General features: G+C 39.3%; 2 protein-coding genes across 4 annotated transcripts; one reads left to right on the top strand and one right to left on the bottom strand.

The window, feature by feature from the left end:
* Positions 1-2564: 2564 nt before the first annotated feature.
* gemin8 (gem (nuclear organelle) associated protein 8) lies at positions 2565-12380 on the bottom strand. Of its 2 annotated transcripts, none has more exons than XM_088331833.1 (4): positions 12298-12380; positions 10615-10662; positions 4469-4778; positions 2565-3002 (listed from the first exon to the last, which is right to left on the bottom strand). In XM_088331833.1, the coding sequence occupies exons 2-4, from the start codon at positions 10615-10617 to the stop codon at positions 2743-2745; spliced, it is 573 nt and encodes a 190-aa protein (XP_088187959.1). In that variant the 5' UTR covers positions 10618-10662; positions 12298-12380; the 3' UTR covers positions 2565-2742. The 2 variants fall into 2 exon arrangements, with proteins under 2 accessions (XP_088187959.1, XP_088187957.1); XM_088331831.1 differs by lacking the exon at positions 12298-12380 and adding an exon at positions 11407-11493.
* Positions 11483-20779, top strand: LOC148369700 (OX-2 membrane glycoprotein-like). 2 transcript variants are annotated; one of them, XM_088331830.1, is made up of 6 exons: positions 11483-11770; positions 11900-11992; positions 14578-14829; positions 15684-16025; positions 17426-17528; positions 19280-20420. In XM_088331830.1, the coding sequence occupies exons 1-6, from the start codon at positions 11731-11733 to the stop codon at positions 19344-19346; spliced, it is 897 nt and encodes a 298-aa protein (XP_088187956.1). In that variant the 5' UTR covers positions 11483-11730; the 3' UTR covers positions 19347-20420. The 2 variants fall into 2 exon arrangements, with proteins under 2 accessions (XP_088187956.1, XP_088187955.1); XM_088331829.1 differs by lacking the exon at positions 19280-20420 and adding an exon at positions 20444-20779 and having other exon boundaries at positions 11485-11770.
* The last annotated feature ends 440 nt before the right edge of the window (positions 20780-21219 follow it).

Here is a 21219-nt window from a genome sequence, read left to right as displayed (position 1 = left end):
ACTGTGCATGGATTCTAACGCTTCACTAAGTCTGCGTTTTCCAGTCATATGCAAAGTATCTCACGGAGATAAGCATATAAACAAACTTACTACATACTTAACTATAATGTTTTTCATTTGCTAGATGCTAGTGTAAGGATTACTAATGGAAATTTATCATGTAAAAATTAGCATTTCCCATTGGTAAATTTCCTCTTTTATTAGTACTAGAGAAATTGGGCTAATTGGGTTTGCAAGTGCTTAAAAAGTGCTTTAATTTGGTTATGGAAAGGTGTGTGAACCCGGACAATGGCTGTGGCCTTCAGTGGCCTAAGAATCTCATCTCATCTCATCAGCTACACCGCTTATCCTTAGTAGGGTCGCGGGGGTGCTGGAGCCCATCCCAGCCATCATCGGGCAGTGGGCAGGGGACACCCTGAACTGGTTGCCAGCCAATCGCAGGGCACACAGGGACAGACAACTCACTCGCTCATTCACACCTAGGGACAATTTGGACCGGCCAATTCACCTGAAATGCATGTTTTTGGAATGTGTGAGGAAACCGGAGTGCCCGGAGGAAACCCACGCAAGCACGGGGAGAACATACAAACTCCGCACAGGAAGTCTGGAGCTGGATTTGACATGACATGAACTGTGCCGCACAAGCGCTAACCACTGCGCCGCCGTGCTGCCCAGTTAATTCATTCTGAAATACTATCGTAGATTGAAATTTTAAGCCAGAAATAATTTTCAGATTTTGGATCTGTGCTTAAAATCCTTGGAAATGCTTGAATCATACTGTTGTGTTTTAAAGATTTAAAAAGTGTTTGAAATCTGGGGGAAGTGCTCAGAAATGCTTGAAATTGTTGCCACATTTCACAACAAACCTGCTTAAAAATGACAGTGACGCTGGTCTCTGGTGCCTTCGCTCTTCAACTTCATTCCTTCCCTTGTGATTAACAGCGGGTGTTATTAGTTTGTATGCCTTTGTCCTCTGAAGCGTCATCGCCCCCTAAGGTCACGCCAGAGAGGACTGGTAGATGTTGCACCTAAACAGGGGACTATGAAATGTGTATAAGTGCAAAGATTAGGGATCAATTACATGCACTATGAAATGATGAAATGTGTTTTAATGCAAGGATTAAGTATCCATTATGGAGACTTATTATGGGCCATGCAAAAATCGAGGTAGCATTTCGCAGTGCTCAATTGTAATTGATAGAACTTTCTGCAACTGAAAATGTAAGCTACACATTACTATCTTTTTCACTCCAAAACAAATATATTTGCGATTTACTCAAGATCTAAACATGTCTTGATAAATGCACACGCAAGATTAAAAATTGCATATCTAAATATCACATAAATTTGAAAAAAATTTCATGATTCACACCGGATCTATTTTTTCAATGGTACAGTGCCTGAAAATTGACTTTAAAAGTCCTTAAAAAGTGCTTTACTCTGGACATGAAAAGAGTGTACAAACCCTGGATATTTCTATTTTAAATTGTGTAACAGTAGAGAAATACTGACGAACCTTTTTGATTAAATCTTTAACATTTGCTTGCAAATATTTCATTGTTTATAAGCTACAGTAAAACTCAGTATACAACATTAGTCGATTTTGAAGTGGAGATGGCAAAGTGAAATTGATAAATAGTGGGAGAGAGAAACCTAAGCCAATGTGTTCTGAAAATCTGGTACGCTGGATAAAAACAGGAGAATAACAAAATATTATATATTAAGTACTAATTATGTGTAATATACTTGCATACGATTAAATAACATTGTAAATCATACACGTAAATGAAAGATTAGATTTTAATTAAATTCATGTGATGTGACTTGAGCTGGTCGATTGGAGTAGCGGATGGATGCAGAGCCAGGACATGGCGGACTAAAATAAAAACTGATATTAAAGTTTTGGCTTGCAAGGGTTTTCATGCCATTCCATTTTCATCCTTTACACGCATCCCGAGTTATAATAACAATCCAGATCGATGATTGGTTACGGCCATGCAACTTTATGAGGGGCAGTGATTCGTGTGCCCTGGCATTTAATAATAATAGCAAGCTTCATTTTCATGGTGACCATGTTTTTGCTTTTCCTTTTAGCATTACTGAAGGTGTTTGACCCATAGCGAATAATTAATTGCAAAAAAACAGAATTGAAACTTCCAAAATACCTAAAAAGCGCACTGGATTATGCACTAAATGAAGAATGAGAAAGGTGTTGTGGGAGGTAATTCAGCCAATAGCAGATCAGCGTTTCATGATGTCTTGACAAGCTACTTTATCAACATATAAGGCATTTAACTCACATACTCACATGTAGGAAAATAGCAAAATTTGAATTTGGTACATTTTACATGTGAAATTATTTGTTGTTGTCGTATAGTGGGGAGGTTGCGGTTATGTGGGGCCAAATAAAGATCATAAGAAGCACCTGTAAAGTGAAAAGGGTATAAGGCAGGGACACTGTAACCTGGGGGATTACTGTAGAGTGCTTTTCTTTTTTAATTTGGATTGCTTTGGCGCACGTCACTAAAACCAAATGATAAAAGGGGGCAAAGAATCACAAAAGATTCTATCCAAAATTGTTTTTATTAGAAAGACAATTGATAGTCAAAATACACAGTATTGCTTAAATAAGGGTATTTAAGACTGCAACATGATCAAACTTGGGACTAGCACTTATCTTGAAATTTCTTATTGGGGAAAATAAAGCCTCTATTCGTTCTTATACGGTGATGAAATATACCGCTAAAGTTTGAGGGGAATGACAGGCCAGTACTTGGGTTGCTTGATGTCACAATTGCGGTCGAAAGTGAGCTGCATGGCCGTCTCCATGGCCAAGATTTTGGCGGCATCCTCACCATAAAGCTTCTTCATCTCGGCAACCCGCCTCTCTCCCGGCCGCTCGCTGGGCGGGTTCACGCTAGCTTGCCATGGAGCGCTGCGTAAATCCCGATCGGCTAAAACGTAATTGTCCTGTTGCTCGGCTTCCAGTTGTTGCTGCCGTCCTACGGGGAAAGTGTAATGAATTGTGGGACGCGTCCCAGACTAACCTATAAAGTGGTACCGCTGTATACGAGCGCCTCTAAAGACGAAAAATTTGTCTTTTTTGCATAAAACTTGATGTTATACGTAAGAAAATCCAGTTCACGAGCAGCCACAAAGGTTACCACCGAGATCAATCACTGCCGGCATCAGCTCGTCCAGTTTGCGCATGCAAACTAGTACCGGCTATGAAAGACAAAATGCTGTCATTTTTTAGGGTGCAAATGTCCATTTAAAGTCACAGTAACTTTAATTTAAATTGTACGGTAAATGTTTACGTGTCATCAACAGTCTCTCTATCCGATACCTTTCAACTTCAGCCGAATGGTCCTTTTGTAAATGATTACAAATACTCCTTATTAAACCTTGTAAACACAACACGGCACCTATTTACTGACCACAAGATAGACTACGGCGATAATATTAGCAATTTACAATGCCGTTGTCATCTGCTACCGGAATAAAATGCTGGTCTGCTATTGGTTTGCGTCACTGCATTATAAAATGCTATTAGTAGAACTACATCCCACAATGCCCTTACCTTTTTTATTTAAGTTCAGAATCTGGTATGCTTCATGAAGACAAACTGGTCAATACAATACTGTATTTGATATTGTCTTTATTTGCTGTGGGTACCAAGGTGTGCAGTGATGCTAAAAGCAGAAGCAAAAAAGATGTCAACCACCACCAATTACCCCACTTGTTAATGATTCCAAATCCTCCTTTTTAAATGATAACAAACCTTACAACGCAACACCGGTTTACTCACAGCAACACAGACTTTGTAGAATACCAAGGAAATATTAGCAATCCACAATGATAGAAACGATTTGGATTAGACGTGATTGGTCTTTTCTTTTTTTAATTGCCGTATAAAAAAATTGTTATATGGCCTTTACAATGTGAAATGATCAAAAAACGTATAAAATACGAGGAAAACTCAAACGTTGACACGTATCCGATATCTGTGACTCTTCCTGCACCAGGTCCTCTCTTCCTCCGCAACAAGTGGAGACTTTTGTTACGGTCCTCATGATAAATTTGTATTTTATTTAATATCTAATTTATCTTATCACTATATTTTGTATGTCCAATTAATATTTGAATCATTTTTGGAGCTAAGGAAGATGGGTTTTATAACTATTTAGGGTTTGCTTGTATGCTTTTGGGTGGCGATCCAATTAGTTTTTAATGATTTAATATTGGGGAAATATCATGAGCAATTTGAGTAAAGAGCACGATCCTGGAACGAAGTTCGTAAGAAGAAGTACCACTGTAGTTGGTAAAACACACAAATTAATAACATTTTCCCTCCTCTACAATTACAGTATATTCAAATCTCTGTTTGAAAAATATTCCCACCAACCCCCGGCATCTTAATATGCATCTATTTGGAATTGCTCATCCCTAATGAAGAACATCCACCTACTCAATTCCTCTCTGTGTTTCTCAGTTTGGGCAAAATACTCCCGGAGCTCCTCGCTGATTTCCATGTTACTGACGTCGCATTCAATGTCGTCGTCGGAGCTACTTTCCGTTTCTGTGCTGTCGTTTTGGCTGGCGTGCCAGTCGGCGTAGCGCGCTCGCTGGCAGGGATATGCGGGGCCGTGAGCAGCCTCCAAGGCCTTTTGGTAGGCTCGCCTGTGCCGCACGTGCCAAGCCATCGCCTGATGGTAGTGCTGCCAGTATCGACCATACACGGGTTTGGAAAACCAGGGCAGTTGAGTATTTGTTGCCTCCTGCGAAGAAAAAAAATGACTTGAGAATGTAGACCCCAGGATATGGAGTGCCCACATTATGACATTTAAACTTTACGCTGTGGAGCAAGATGTTCTTTTGGTCCCTCTTTATGGCATTTATGTTACTTTACAAGAAAAACAACTAATTAGTTTGCTTGCCCAAAAGTTTGCGGTGTTTGTGCGTTTGACTGCGAGTTACTTTTGGGTTTGTGCCCCGACGGATCACCACCTTATCGTGGTGGGGCACTTTGCGCGTCTCAATGACCCCTAGAGCTATGTCGGCGGGAGTCTCGTACTCCTGGCAGGGTTACCCAAGCCGAACAGGTCGAAGGGTAGAGTCCAGACTAAGAGTGATCCCAAAAAGCTGGTGGCGGCACGCTTTGAGGCGGTTTCCCACAGACCTGGATCCCGGCAGCCGTCTGCAGTTGTAGGAAGATGCCGGTCGTCTAGGGTCTCCCTTGCCACTGGAACCGTCTTCTCTACAATCAAGATAGTGGCGTTGGGGAAAGCGCACCCCTTACGCCACTTTAAAAACCATCATTGCGCAGGTATCTTCTTTTACCTGAGTCCCCGACCACAAAAGTCTGGCGGCGATGGAGTATCCAGTGCTTGCTATCGGACTCTTCAAACATCAGCAGACTCACAATTAAAAGAAGATGGTCATCATCGAATCGATGGACAACCCCAAGCAAGCACTTTTGGGTCAGTTTTCGGTGGGTTTTGGGGGGTGTTTTTTTTAAAGTTGTTTTCTGGTCCATTTTCTGAAGTTTTTCAGGTTTTGTTGTTTATTTTTGTTTGTGGGTCATTTCTTTATCTGTGATTTGTGTCTTTGTCGTTTTTCATTCAATTTTTTCGGTCATTTTTGACATCATTTTTCAGTCATTTTGGTTAGGGGCCTTCTTTGGGGGGACTTTTTCAAAATTTTTTTTTTTCGTTAAATGCAAATTACATCTCTAAGATACCTGTCTGATATTAGTGAGCATCAAATAAAAGGCTGGCCTGTAATTGGTTTCCGTCAGGACATCATGGCAATGCTATTTCCTGAACTAGCTCTAACAATTCTTTTCTCATTCAGAATCTTTTGTTCTTTGTAAAGACTTTATGAGTCGGTCCAATACCTTATTTTCCCTGTATTTATTCGTTATGGGTTAAAGCTTGTATGATGCTAAAATGAGAAGAAAAAAACATGATCATTAAGGAGACAAAGCTTGTAGTTACCAAAAAATGACAAAATTAATCTACTTGTGCTACTCTGTCATGTCCAATAACCTTTTCAGGGATTTTTTTCTTTACACCTTCTTCTAAATGCCACTTATTCATCTTCTTATACCTTGTGCAGTCCATTATTAAATGCTCTACTGATTCATATTTCTGTCAGTCTTCACACAATTCAGTGTTATGTTTCCCTATCAGTTTTAATGTTTTGTATAAGCATTGTATACAATCCTTAGTTTTGTCATTAGTCTCCTTGCTTCTGTTTTTGCCTTCAACCCTTGTTGTCCAAACATTTTGTTAAATTTTTACAGGTGCCATCCTCTGTGCTTCTTGTCCCACATGTGATGCCATTTATACTTGTTTTTCCCTTAACTCATTCGATGCTATAACATATAAATGTTTTAAGAAGCATAGTCCATGAGTGCTAAAACTTAAAAATACATTTTTCTTGTTTTATTTTTAAAAAAGAATAACATTATAGAGGGGTTGGCACTGCTCATCAGTAAGTATAAAGCCTATGGGAATTATAAATATTATAAATCACCATTATATGGCAGGAGTAGCTTTGATCAGATCTTTGTCAACAAAAAAGGAAGCCCCCACTTCCTAGTGTTGCTTTCTTTTTTCGGGAAATGAGTGTGTGTGTCGGCCCATATGGCAAGTAAGCATAGTGAAGCAGTGTGGTGAGAGTAGCAAAGATATTGACAAGTACAGACAGTTAACGTGTCAACAAAACTTTTTTTTCCTTCTAAAAATGATGACAAAGTTCCTTTTAATCTTTGGAGCGGAGAGGGATGATGTTTCGTGCACATCGTGAGGAACACGATTGCAATGGTGACCGACAGTGTGATCACGTCACCAGAAACATCAGGCACTGAAAAGTTCTTGCATAGGTTCAGTGTTCTTGCAATACAATCATATTTTGCAAGCAAAGTCCCTTGTGGAAAATATTGTTTCAATATTGCATGTATCACATATGTAAAAAAAAAAAAATCACTGAAGTGAATGTTCTGATTGAAATGCATGCTTTCACGAAAAGTCGTTTTTTCAGGAATTTTCTTGAAAACGAGTATTTTCAGGAAACTTAATTAAATAATGTTAAACTGTTCTTGGTAAAAGCTAGGAACATCCTTTTGTCCTAATGACATAGGGGGTTCAAGTTCTTTTTATATGCCATATGCCTTTATGGCTACAAAACTACATTTTCTTTAGACCTTCAAAACTTTGTCAAAAAAGGAAAAATTAGCTGGCACCGGCTCTTCCCATTTGAGAGAAACATCTGGGATTAAATGAGTTACTTACACTTCTTGTTTTCGCCTTACCAATGATTCCTTTAATTTCAGTCCTTTTTGCTAACTTGTCTGCCCTTTCAGTCCCTTGCACCATTAAATGTGCTGACATGTAACACCCCTGCCTCTTCCCCTCTGTGTATTCTTGTGAATGTGGTCAGAACCTGGTATAAAATGTCTTGTCCCTTTGTTAGTCCGGGAGTTTACTAACCAAAGTCAGGCCCACTTTGCCAAGGAGGAGAAAAAATATTCTTATATATATGAAAACCTTTTTACCTATGTACAGTATCGGTCATTTGAAAACAAAGTTGCATTTCCCTTCCCAACAGATTGTTAGACTTTACACTAAACCCTTATAATTCTTATGAAGTAGCTTCACTACACACATTTTAAGTCGGCTACTTAAAACATCAAAATCCTACTAAGCAAAACCCAAAATCCACCTTGACATGAGCTGGAGTTCTGCCATAATTTCCTACTTGGGCAAAACGGCCTGGCGGAGGCTGATTCGACTATAACCGAAATATAACATTTTCATTATTTGCGTGTATTTTATATAATACATATTCAATAACACATATTTAATAAAAATTGTTAGTGTCGATGGGTTTAATATTAATAACACAGTATTCAAAGTGTGTGCAAGCAATGGAAAATCAATGCTTCTAAAATTTAAGTTACAGTACAGTACTCCATTCAGGACATTGGCCAGAAGCGCTGCCTATCCCATGCTAAGAACATTACCGGGGACCCCTTTCACCCCCATCATGGACTGTTCACTCTGCTAGCCTCTGGGAAGAGGTACTGCAGTGTGCGGTGCAGGACCACCAGGCTCCGCAATAGTCTAGTCCCCCTGGCCATTAGACTGTTAAATGGTCAATCTAACATATAGTTAACTTAAATCTAAACGGCTGCTAATCTGACTTTTAGCACTACTGGCAGTTTTTTTTATAGCTTGCCACTCCTTGCACATTGCTCTCTGCACTATTGTAATTACAGCGTTATTGTTACAGTGTTAATGTTACTGTGTACCTGACTTGTTAACCTGACTGCCCATTTTGCACATCTGGTTAGCTACTCTTCTTGCACTATCTGCACTATGGTAAAATACTATACGTAGCCAAAATACAATACAACAGGGGTGTCAAAGTCAAATGGACGGAGGGCCGAATAAAACATTTGGCTACAAGCCGAGGGCCGGACTGACCAATCTTTACTGAAACCAAGATTTAACCTACTGAAAACACAACAAATATATTACAATATGATTGGATAAATAAAGCCATATTTTCTTATGACTCTGTCAGTCATTTTAATTTCAGCAGGCACGAAATACAAATGTCCTTTATATAAAAAACTCATAACAACAACTCATAACCATTTTCTATCATTCAATCATCTGAAATTATTAAAAGGAAATATTGCCTCGAAATACAATAAAATAAAGTGCAAAATTCTCTTGTTACTTAAAACCAATAGCAATCAACACACTAGACCTCATCTGTCCTGCTCAAATGTACATTGGCTTTCCTTTCTGGGCTTTTTCTGGGTTAGTGTGAAAAAAAGGAATTACTGATTAACAAATAATAACAATCAAAAGTCATTTTCTCTGCTAAATAGGAGACAATTTTATCAAAAGACTGTTGTCCACATCAAGATCTATTTTCCATGAAAAGCCGAAAAACAAGAAACACTCCCAGGACAGAGTCGGCAAACAAAAACAACATAGTCAACATAGACAATAGAGCTTTAAAATTCCCGAGGGGAACAACAAAAAACAAGACCTTCTTTATGTGCATATTTAACTTTTAAACTTGAACGGAGTAAAAACTTCAAATGTGTAATTGCACAGGAAACATTACTGTATTATTACTGTATTTACATACATTTATATACAGTACTGTATTACTACAACTCTACATTACTTGTTTGAGGCGTGTGTTTAGTTTCATGATGCCGTCTAATATTATACTCTTTCATCACCCCCACACTTTCTCCACATAGCAGACACACAAGTTTTCCAGCTACCTCCGTGAACATGTACTCCAACTCCAACCTTGTTTGAAAGCCCCGGTTTTCAGTGTCCACCTTCCGTTTAGCCATTGGTAATGGTTATCTGTGGGCTAATTTATGCTGTTATGCTCATTAGCAGCTGATCGACTGCTGAATAAATCAAACCGCCTCCCGCTTTGCTTCCGCTCGGCGCGTCCGCGTTGCATTGTGGGAAATGTAGTATTCATGCGTACTGCGGGCGGCTGGCTTGCAGCGGCCTGCGGGCCGGATCTAATAATATATTGATATCGTCACGCGGGCCAGGTAAAACCCTCTCGCGGGCCTGATTTGGCCCGCGGGCCTTGACTCTGACATATGTGAAATACAACTTTATTTATATCTGTACATTCAAGGAAACTGTGGGGGTCAGATGCATCGACATTTCGTTCTGTATACACGCGTACTAGAATGACAATAAAGTAGATCTGAATCTGAAAAAGTATGTGGGAATTAAGCTACTATAAATGTGAACTGGTCAGATGAGCCACTATTTTCATCCAGATTTACTTGCTTTCATTAAAAAAAAAAAAAAAAAAAAAAAAAAAAAAAAGCATTTTGTTCATTAACTATATGGACCAGCGTTGTATAAGAGGCAAAAACGTCAATTTTGAGGCTCGCAAAATTTCTTTCTTTGCAAAAATGCCGCCGTGTTCTACCCTTCCTTGCTACTAGGGCGAGATTATTAAATACGTGTTTTTGAATATATGATATATAAAATACACGCAAATGATGAAAATGTTATTTTACTGTTACGGTGTAGTCAAATCAGCATCTGGTAGGAAAATTCGCCCGAGCAGGAAAACATGGCAGAACACCAGCCGTTCCGTAAACATCCAGTTTTTCCCGAATAGCCCCTGTGGCATTTGTCCTGCCTAGTAACCAGTAACGATTATAAAATAGGCAGCACGGTGGGTGGGTGGTTGGCACGCAGCCCTACAGTACGGAGGGTTCAGGGTTCAAGTCCAGCTAACGCTGCCTCCCTGTGCCTGAGTGGGTTTCTTCCGGGCACTCCGGTTTCCTCCCACATTCCCCAAAATATGCATGTCATGTTGATTGGCCGCTCCAAGTTGTCCCTAGTGTGCCCTGTGACTGGCAACCAGTTCAGGATGTCCCTTGTCCACTGCCTGAAGATGGCTGAGATGGGCTCAAGCACCCCAGTGACTCTACTGAGGATAAGGGTGCAGGGATGGATAGATTATAACATCTATTTAATGTGTTTGTTTTTGGAGAAGGGCAATCAAAGCCACGCACAACTTGCAAAATCACATAGCAGCACTTACCATGTGTGCTCTTCAATGCATCACAACATCAACAGCAACGAGCAGGATCTGAGGAGATATGCGAAAGTAACGTGAGCAACAGGCAAACGAAGATAAATAAATGTGTAAGACGCGGAGCAGGTTAGCATGGATGCTGCTGTGGTTGGATAAATCCCTTAACCACACGGATCGTAAGGGCACCATTTACTGTGGTGTATCTTGGGCAAGTACAGCCTGGTGGCACCCATCCCTATCCAGGCCAAATGTTTCCACCGAGTTTCGAACCGGGAACCATTCGCACAATGTGCTAACCACTGTTTTGAATTGCTTGGGGGTATGTTTGGTCGATTATTCTAGCTAAACTTTTCATTTTAGTCAACTAGAGTCGACCAATATTATATCAGTCCAGTTGAAGCCATCAATCGACCTGAGATTTGCATTGTTTTATTTTCCAAAATCCGAGTTTGAATTTGCTTGACATATTTTGTTAGATACATTTGGATATATTTTATGGTAAGTCATCAATGTAATTTTAATGAGTATCATGTATAGCTGTAGGTTCTTTTTTTTTCAAATTCAACGTTAGACTGGAAGCCAAATAGATTAGCAACTACTGAAGCTAGTATTGGTCGCTAGCTTAACAGAGTAGCAACCAGATAGCAGTTCCCATACAAAGACAGGGCGCTCCTAAACACCTCACACACAAAATACCCTGGTTTTAGCTCAGTTTTATTACTTAATAAAGGTGTAAAAGGTACGTTTCTGTTGAATAACTCGTTTTCATTTCATAATTTATGAATAGTTCGTCGTTACCGTATTTGGGACACCATCTCCCAGCAGCCTTTGTAAAACCAAAAAAGGCTCGTCAGCGCTACCCCGTGGTTATGGAATGAATGTTTTTGACTTGCATGCGCATTTAATTACAAAATGTCGCAATTAAATACTGTAATAGTCACAAATTGACTGTATAAATCTGGCGTGGGGTATACAGACAAGATGCATTTCTATATTTTTGTCATGCATTAAGATATCGTTAATGGTAAGCAAGTGAGAGAATAGAGACGTTAAATCTGGGCCATGCTTTGCCTTAGGCTTTTGGTTTCGTTTTGATGTAAAATTCAAACAGTCTGCAGAAAGATGTGGCATTTGTTTCTCGTCAGTTGCAGTATCTTAATGGGTGAGCAAAAGCCTTGCACACACAAAATCGACATAGTTTGTATTTGTCTTATTTAACTAACTTTTGTTTGTGCATTACTGGATTGCTTAGTAGAGTATTTTTAGTCACCACTACTTTTGTTTGTTGCAGCCATCACCAGCTCGCAGATAACAGGTTATGGGGACAAAGACGTACTATATGGCGAAGACGCCTACTACAAATGTGAGTTACCGGACCAGAAAGGTAAGCGGCAAAGACCAAATGTCTCTCTTAAAGCTAGTGGGAATTTTTCACCAAATCTAAAATTCTCTTTGCAATATTTGACAGCTCTGTGTGCGATAATAACGACTACATTTACATCCAAGAAATAATTTGATTGAATACTGAACATTTGAATTTTAAAGCAATCCGAGCTACTGGCATTTGCGAGTACCGTATTACGATTACCGGTATGCAGGCAAAAGGAGAATTACTTTATTATGCAAATACGAGTCGTTTCCAAATTTTAACTTTTACCATTAAATAGAGGAGAATTTCATGTTACTTACCAAATTCAACAAATTACCGTCCTTGTTCCCTCTGCTTCAGCGCTGCGTGTTTGTCGTGTGAGTATGGCTTGCCAGAAGCTTAGACGTACACTACATATGGATGAATACAACTTTACAACTATATTAGGACTTGCCACTTTTGCAGTGGGGCAGAAAATAAAACTTCAAGGAAGAAATCAAACTCTTCACATGAGTGTTTTATATGAAGTAAGCCTAAGTCTGCATGTATAATTAATCTCTGTTTTACGAGTCACACAGTGCTTTGGGTCCTAGAAATAGTAATGAATTACAGTATGTTATATTGCGTTGATAAAATTAAAGAAATGCAATAAAGACATCTAATTTTGATATGATTTTTATTTTGAGGATTCGAAAAAGAACAAAGGTGAACATGCATAATGATACTAGATAGATAGATAGATAGATAGATAGATAGATAGATAGATAGATAGATAGATAGATACTTTATTCATCCCCTAAGGCAGGGGTGTCAAAGTCAAATGGACCGAGGGCCAAATAAAACATTTGGCTACATGCCGAGGGCCGGACTGTCCAATCTTTACTGAAACCAAGATTTAACCTACTGAAAACACAACAAATATATTACAATATGATTGGATAAATAAAGCAATATTTTCTTATGACTCTGTCAGTCATTTTTAATTTCAGCAGGCACAAAATACAAATGTTCTTTATATAAAAAACTCGTAACATATCTCATAACAACAACTCATAACCATTTTCTATCATTCAATCATCTGAAATTATTAAAAGGAAATATTGCCTCGAAATACAATAAAATAAAGTGCAAAAATCTCTTGTTACTTAAAACCAATAGCAATCAACACACTGGACCTCATCTGTCCTGTTCAAATGTACATTGACTTTCCTTTCTGTGCTTTCTCTGGGTTAGTGTGAAAAAAAGGAATTACTGATTATCAAATAATAACAATCAAAAGTCATTTTCTCTGCTAAATAGGAGACAATTTCATCAAAAGACATCAAGATCTATTTTCCATGAAAAGCCGAAAAACACTCCCAGGACAGAGTCGGCAAACAAAAACAACATAGTCAACATAGACAATTAAAGCTTTAAAATTCCCGAGGGCAACAACAAAAAACAAGACCTTCTTTATGTGCATATTTAACTTTTAAACTTGAACGGAGTAAAAACTTCAAATGTGTAATTGCACGGGAAACATTACTGTATTATTACTGTATTTACATACATTTATATACAGTACTGTATTACTACAACTCTACATTACTTGTTTGAGGCGTGTGTTTTGTTTCATGATGCCGTCTAATATTAAACTCTTTCATCACCGCCACACTTTCTCCACTTAGCAGACACACAGGTTTTCCAGCTACCTCCGTGAACATGTACTCCAACTCCCACCTTGTTTGAAAGCCCCAGTTTTCATTGTCCACCTTCCGTTTAGCCATTTTTGCTGTTTGCTAATGACTGTTGCTTATCCACTGCTGAATAAATCAAACCGCCCCCCCGTTTTCTTCCCGCTCGGCGCGTCCCCGTTGCATTGTGGGAAATGTAGTATTCATGCGTACTGCGGGCTGCTGGCTTGCAGCGGCCTGCGGGCCGGATCTAATAATATATTGATATCGTCACGCGGGCCAGGTAAAACCCTCTCGCGGGCCTGATGTGGCCCGCGGGCCTTGACTTTGACATATGTGCCCTAAGGGAAATTCACATTATTCATTCATTCACATTCACTAGTAGCTGGGTGATAGAAAATAGTGCAAAAAAACAGCAGCTTGTGACACTGCCCCATTTGAAAGCGGTGGAGCTTGGGCCGCAAAGCTCTTTGAACACCGGACAGTGGAGAGAGGAAAATAAGTAGAGGCGAGCAGCCCTGTAGTTTAGCATTGCTACTTATATATAACAAATAACTAACTTAGTGCTCTAGGCAGGAGTTCAAGCCTGAGAGCACAACTTCTCATCACAATGTATGAAAATGCTGCGCTCGAGGCGACCACCAGTATCCTGTGTTTTTACAACACAATACCAGAGAGAGAGCGAAACAACAAATACATTTCCCTCCCCCACCTTTTTCAATTTGTAAACCAGTTTCATGGATCCACTCCCCAGCAATAAGAGCCTCTGTATAGCTCCTAAACCGCCAGTTGCCGACGCCCAAGCTCATTTAACTATTGCGATTTGAATCTTGGACATTTGCTTAAATGGAAACTTCCCCAACAACATTTAGTTTATCTCTCAAGAAAATCAGCTGATTTTGCCCTAATGTCTTGATTTTGCCTCAGATGTGCTTCAGGTCACATGGCAGAAGCGTCTGCGGAATAATTCCTTTGAGAATATAGCGTCCTACAGCAATCAGTATGGACAGCACATCAACCAGCCTTACCAGGGGAAGGTGGTTCTCCATGAGAAATCGCTCAGCTCGGCGTCCCTCACCCTTAAGAACGCAACTTGGGCAGATGAATGTTGCTACATCTGTATTTTCAACAGGTACCCGAAGGGCTCTAGAAGAAAGGAGAGCTGCCTCACAGTACGAGGTAACACGTTAGGCAAAGAGACTATGTTTGATGTTCCTTTTTAGACCAGAGTCATTCGCCATAGGTTGTAGCAGTGACGTGCAGTGAGGTTCATGACTAGTATGGCACAGTTACGGAGGACCAATCCTGCCATATGTAGAAATGCATGTATACATAAATAAATACCTACAAATATACATCATGTTAAGTCACATTTGTTTGTCTGCAATAGGGATTGAACCCGTGTTGTGGCAGCAAGTGCACCGCAACCTAACCGCTAGACCTACTTACGATGCAGAAGACATACGAAAAGACATTCGATTTGACCTCATTACCACACTACATTATTTTTACTCACAGTGCCAGAAACAAATGTTAGGGAATGGAGAAAACAGAAAGTTGTCCTGAAAAATATAATCAAACGCCAAAAAGGATGATAAGAGAAACAACTCTTTGGTGTATCTGATGATAAATCATACTTTGCGTTTATTTATTTTTTTAGGACGCAATTTCTGTTTTCTTCATTTGGTCATCTGTATCACTGGTTGTCTTGCGGTTAAGAGTCGGTGCTCTCACCGCAGTGACCTTGTTCGACTTTTGTCGCATACAATGTTTTGCTATTTTGGTCAGCGATGTTTTTTGATTGATCAATCATTGCTCAAAAACAGTAGTATACTACCTCAAAACCTTGTGTAGTTACTACACATATGAATACTGTATGCATTTCCAATCTTATCCACTGTGTTTTGTAGTACATAAGGCGCACTTATTACAAGCCGTACTTTCAAATTTCTGGCCAATTTGGGGTTTTTATGTGCACCTTCTAGTCCATGTGTCTCACCTGCCTCCCCTGACTGCACGTCGCTCTGTTGTAGGCATATCTGCAATGAAAGCAACGGTAAGCCGCCCCGATAGTAGGTTCACCAACAAAACCGCGTCCGTCGTCTTCAGCTGCTCCGCCACAGGGAAACCGGCAGCCACCATGCAGTGGTACTTAACACCAAACGATACGGCTTTTCACCACACGCCGACGGACACGTTGGCAAACCCGGACGGCACATTCACCAGCAGTCAGAGTGCCACGTTGTATGTGTCCGGGAGTTGGAGCGGGCATGCTGACTGTGTGGTGCAGTACAGCAGTTATCGAGAACAAAGGCAGACGGTTCCCTTTACTTGGGATCCTGGCATGGAGAAAATGATAGAGGATGAAGAGATTGGTACGTATGTTGCTTCGGTCTGAATTCAAAGCAGATTTAAACAAACATTTTCAGTTTATGTCCATTACTTGTGTATTGTCTTTGAAACAAGGCTCACGGATGCTGAATTTTTTTTAGGGGGCAATTTGGTTCATTAGCACAAACTACAGAGATTAAAGCCCAAACCCATTACTTCCCCTTTCGCTTTGTCTTGTTCATCTACTTTCTTTCTATTTCACGTGCAAGTTAAGAGTGAGGAAATGATTCAATTAAGGAATGTTAATTCCTCAATAATTCCATTAAGGAAGTCCATTAGAAGTGTATTTCCTGCCTAGCACTTCATCACTTTTGGCCGCACTAGCTTATTTGAGGGTGACATTATGCGCACACTTTTTTATTCATCCTGTGGTGTGTTTTGGACAAGCACAGCTTGGTGGTGCCCATCCTGAGCTGCATTGACAATGACAATAAATATTCATAATTTTGAATTCTGAAATGAGCCGCAGAAGTCTTTGGCATTTAGCCCGCAGTGTCATTTCAGGTCAATAATGGAAATTCTACCAAGAAATAAAACTGGACTTAAATAAAACCGTAGCCCCCCAGGATACAACTTCAATCCGTTCTAACGTGGGGATCGCAAAGTGAAATTGCTGTATAGAAAGAGATGGAAACCTGACTTATTTAATTATTTTGTTTTGAACCACCAGTACCCAGAATAAAAACATTATTATAACAAAATACTATATAGTAAGTATTACTTATGTGTAATATGCTTGTATATGATTAAATAATGTTAGAACTAAATATGCATGTAAAAGGAAAACATTTTTTTGTTTCCCTTAAGTGTGACCTGACTTGAGCTGGTGGAATTTCAATCTCTGACATGTGATTTAAAAAAAAAAAGGAAAGATATCAGAGAGATTTCTTATCGTTGGCGAGCAGCAATCATTTGAGGACTTTAAGTAGCCATGACCTCAAATATGTTTTGAATATTAAAACAGACAATTAAGTTTTCAAATACAGCAATTTCTTATCTGTTACTGGCCTATTACTCAACCGCCTCAAATTCTAGTAAGAAAGAAAGTGAAAGTCTTTCTCTTTCTCTTTCAATCTTGCTGTGTGTTTTGAATAATAATACTGTATGAAATTACATGTACACACCTTAAAAGAGCTTGAGTTGTATACCTTTTGTGTAGCGCGGGGCAATAAGGCAGAAAAAATGTTCCATGCTTTTTTGGAGGGGGGGAATAAATCCTTAATTTGATCATAAACAGTTGACCTGTAAAGACTAAATAATTTTCCATAAAAGACTGTAAATCAGACTTTATCTTCCGACAATTGTTTTCGACAGAATTGTCCAGCGTTACCAATGAAACAAAAACATGATAAAAGTCCCCTCTATTTTGTTTTTTTTTTTACAGTTGGGCGACTGTCTGAAACAGGAATAACCCTTCCTGTTGTCGGTGTGGTTATTGTGCTGATTGTGATGATGATAGCGATTCAAACCGCAAGAGCTCAGGAAAAGTGAGTAATGACAGTAATTTTCTGTTTTCCATCACTTTACGTCTAATGTTGTAGCAGAATCATATTGCATTTCAGAGGAAATCGTAAATTTCCATACTCTTATCTAGCATGCGGGAGTTTCGGGGCTACTGTATCTCTTAAAGGGACAGTTTCAGAGCACATTGATGCTCAATTAAAAAGAAAAAAATATATATAATATAAACTGTGCCATGAAAAAGTATTTGCCCCCCCCCCCTAATTTCTGTGTATTTTTTGCATATTTATCACCCAAAAATGTTTCAGATCATCTAACCAATATTAATTTTCACACAGCAATAACCCAAAGAAATACAAAATCAATTTTTGTTGATTTGAATTATGAAGGAGCCCGTAAATCTAGACCTATCTGCTACTCTGTGAAGTCATCTCCCCCTGAATCTACCTTTGACAGTGATAAAAGATATCAAACTTCTACGATTATTGGTAATCTGTGGAGGAATTTTTGCCCAATTTTCTTTGCAAAACTGTTTCAAATCTGCCAGGTTGGAGGGTTTCGAGCATGAACTGCCCGTTTAAGGTCACACAATCTAAAATTCGTTTTGATTTTTTGGGGGGGACATTCAGAGGTGGATTTGTAGATGTGTTTTGGATAGTTGTCCTGCTACACGATCCTAGCACGCTTGAATTTGGCGACACGAACTGAAGGCTGGACGTTCTCCTTCAGGATCTTCTGATAAACACTGTTATTTCGTCAACCACTGCAAGTTGTCCTGAGGCTGTTGGCATCTTGGTTTTTTTTTTGTCAAATGCTGTGCCACTTTTATGCCAGATGTAGCGGGCTGCACACCTTCCAAAAAGTCCAAGTCATCCATTTTATTGGTAATAGATCTGGTGTTGGTGACTAGCAACGTTCAGCAGTTGTGGTTTAAGAGTTTTTAGGCTAGCTGTTAGCTTTGCCATCTGACGCCGCCTCAGTCAATTCCCAGACGTCATTAAAATCCAGGCACCCGCTTTTCTGACTTTCCTCGGAATCCTATTTAATTAATGAATTTATTTTCAATGTAACGAGACGGTAAAGCTACAAACGGTGCCGTTTGTTTTGGTGGCCATTTGTGTACGCAATGTTTGGCTGACTGGCAGCTTTACACCAGTTTATCAAAGTCGTGCACACACATCTTGCAAACTTTGCCTCGCCTCTATTGGGTGGTGCCATTAAAACCTGCTTCCGATTGGCCGGCGATGTTAAACTCTGTTATGTGACAATTCTTGTTGGCCAAACACTCGGTCAATCAATTTAATAACGTGAATCCTTGAAAAAAAAAACGCATTGGTTTGCGATTACACTGTCACACACCGTCACATCGCTATATCGATTAGATTTCAGTTAATCGTGCAGCCCTACTGTATAATTAAAAGGTCTGAAGAGGGGGCTGCCATATGCTGGGTACACATGCTTTTTAAAGTATTAGCATACCTGTCAACCTCCACGGCTCCATGCCCGTACAAACTGTCGTATTTTCCCGTACAAAATACAAAATAATCGTCCACCATGTATTTTTCTTTGTCGGAATGATGCATGATGGGAAATACCCAGGCGGCAGGTGCATGCGCAGAGTAGCATCAAACCGCTCACTTCTTTTGCAACGAAAAAACGATACCGAGATTGAGGCTTCTGCGGCGAACTCCTTTGATTTGATTGATTTGCTGTTTCGTGATAGTCGGTGTTTACCGGATGGTACCCATCATTGACAAATTTGCGTTTTTCCGTACAGATTTCCTTGTACGTCGTACAAAACCGTACAGGTTGACAGGTATGTATTAGCTGTGCTCAAAATGTAGAATCCTTCATTTATAATCATGCAAATATTTGTAACATTTATACTGTCATCTGCTGTAAAAAGTTTTAGTTTCACTTTACAGGGATGTTGATGTGCTGGCAAAAACAACAACATCATGCCAATCACACGCCTTAGTAATTGCGCATTACTAATCTTCCATGAGCGGCTTGGCCTGCGATGAATGACTTGTGTTAACAAGAGTTGGGATGATTGTCAACTTTTGCTCATAGGTTCGCACGTATTTGCAGCATTTCTTTTTTCCTTTTAATTATAACTTTGAAGTCAAGTCCTGTGACGTTAACCATTTCACAATAACACACTTAAGTAAATAATAGTTACTCCCTGGGTGAGACTACCTCCAAGTGCTCCCTTTCCCCACCGAAAAATTGCCAAGACACAAATTTAACACAAATTTAAAAGAGGTACATATATTTGTTAATTGCATAAATTCTCAAATGATAATTATAAATTCGCAATATACATAAAATTGGCAAATATTTATCAAAAAATACTGAAATTCGAAAAACAAATATACTGTGGACATAAAAATGTTAAATATTTATCCAGAACACTGAAAAGAACAATTATATGAAATAATAAAACTGATTACTATTCTTATACAGCAAATCACACAATAACACACATTAAAGAAAATGTAGTTGTATGATGAAAAGAAAACAAACTAAACTCTGACTTTCTGGCTTTCGTTGATGAAAAATCATCGATAATATCGACATAAGCAAATTGCTCCCATATTTTGTGATTAATGCTGATTACAGGAAGGCCAGTCACTTCATAATTGGTTTTGTATCACACATATAATCCGTTTCATTCACCTTAGAAAAAGGTACACCTTGATTTATCAAAGTAATGAATGATCTAATGTTGTTCTTGCGGTCCCTCCTCATAGTTTCTTCATTTTCCTCATGTTGAGGTTTTTGAGTTTTTCCTTGCCCTCGTGTAGGTTTTAGATCAGGGGAAGGTTTAATAATAGTCTGTAGTCTGCAATAGACTGTGGTCTGTGCAGTCCTTTGAGACTGCTTGGGATCTAGGGCTATACAAATAAACATGACTTGTTTTGTTTTTCCTTCATTGCAGGCTTGTTTGTAGAAAAATAGGTCCCTTTAATGTGGTGGCCACCAATGCATGGAGAAGGATACATCCTCAAGTACTTAACTATTCAATATGATCATCAGATGTCACTACTTTGCCTCAACACAGCAGTATTTAGAGTGATGTTGTGTAGAGCTTTTAGCTTGAAAATGTTTTTGGGGGGGACCGCGAGATGACGAACTGCTGCGCTAAAATTCTGACGAAGGGTTAATCTTATCTATCCCGGCTGACGTTCAAAGAACCTGTGCGGGTCAGATGTATCGACATTTCGTTCTGTATACACGTGTACACAAATGACAATAAAGTAAATCTGAATCTGAATGGCCTATTGAGTGTCTTTTTTTTTGGGTAGGGAGGGGGGGGGTCCTTTTTTTGGCCAAATTCTGGCTGATAGGGTTCTGCTTGGATGCTCCCCCTCATAAAATTTATGGTACTAGTTTCCAATTGTTACCAGTAGCAGGAGAAACGTGTTCATATTTTGGAAAGGTGATGGACTAATTTGTGGGGAAAAGAAACTAGAAACAGGGTACTCAAAACAAGGACGGTATTTATTTACAACACGTAGAAAAAAGTAGCAAAGGAAGAACTGGGCACAACGCAATTAACAACATCTCCAAACAAGAATCCAGAAACAAAAGCCAAACCTGACAAGGCTCATACTAGAAACAACCACCAAAACTGGACATGGAAACTGCAATGAGCAAAGTAACGTAGAAACACCGGAAGAAAAAACAAAAATCCGGCGTGGTGATTGAATGAAG

Source organism: Urocampus carinirostris, chromosome 3 (assembly GCF_059441175.1).
Source record: "Urocampus carinirostris isolate Australia breed hairy pipefish chromosome 3, RoL_Ucar_1.0, whole genome shotgun sequence".
NCBI classification, from domain to species: Eukaryota; Metazoa; Chordata; class Actinopteri; order Syngnathiformes; family Syngnathidae; genus Urocampus; species Urocampus carinirostris.
This window is presented reverse-complemented; position numbering and strand designations above follow the sequence as displayed.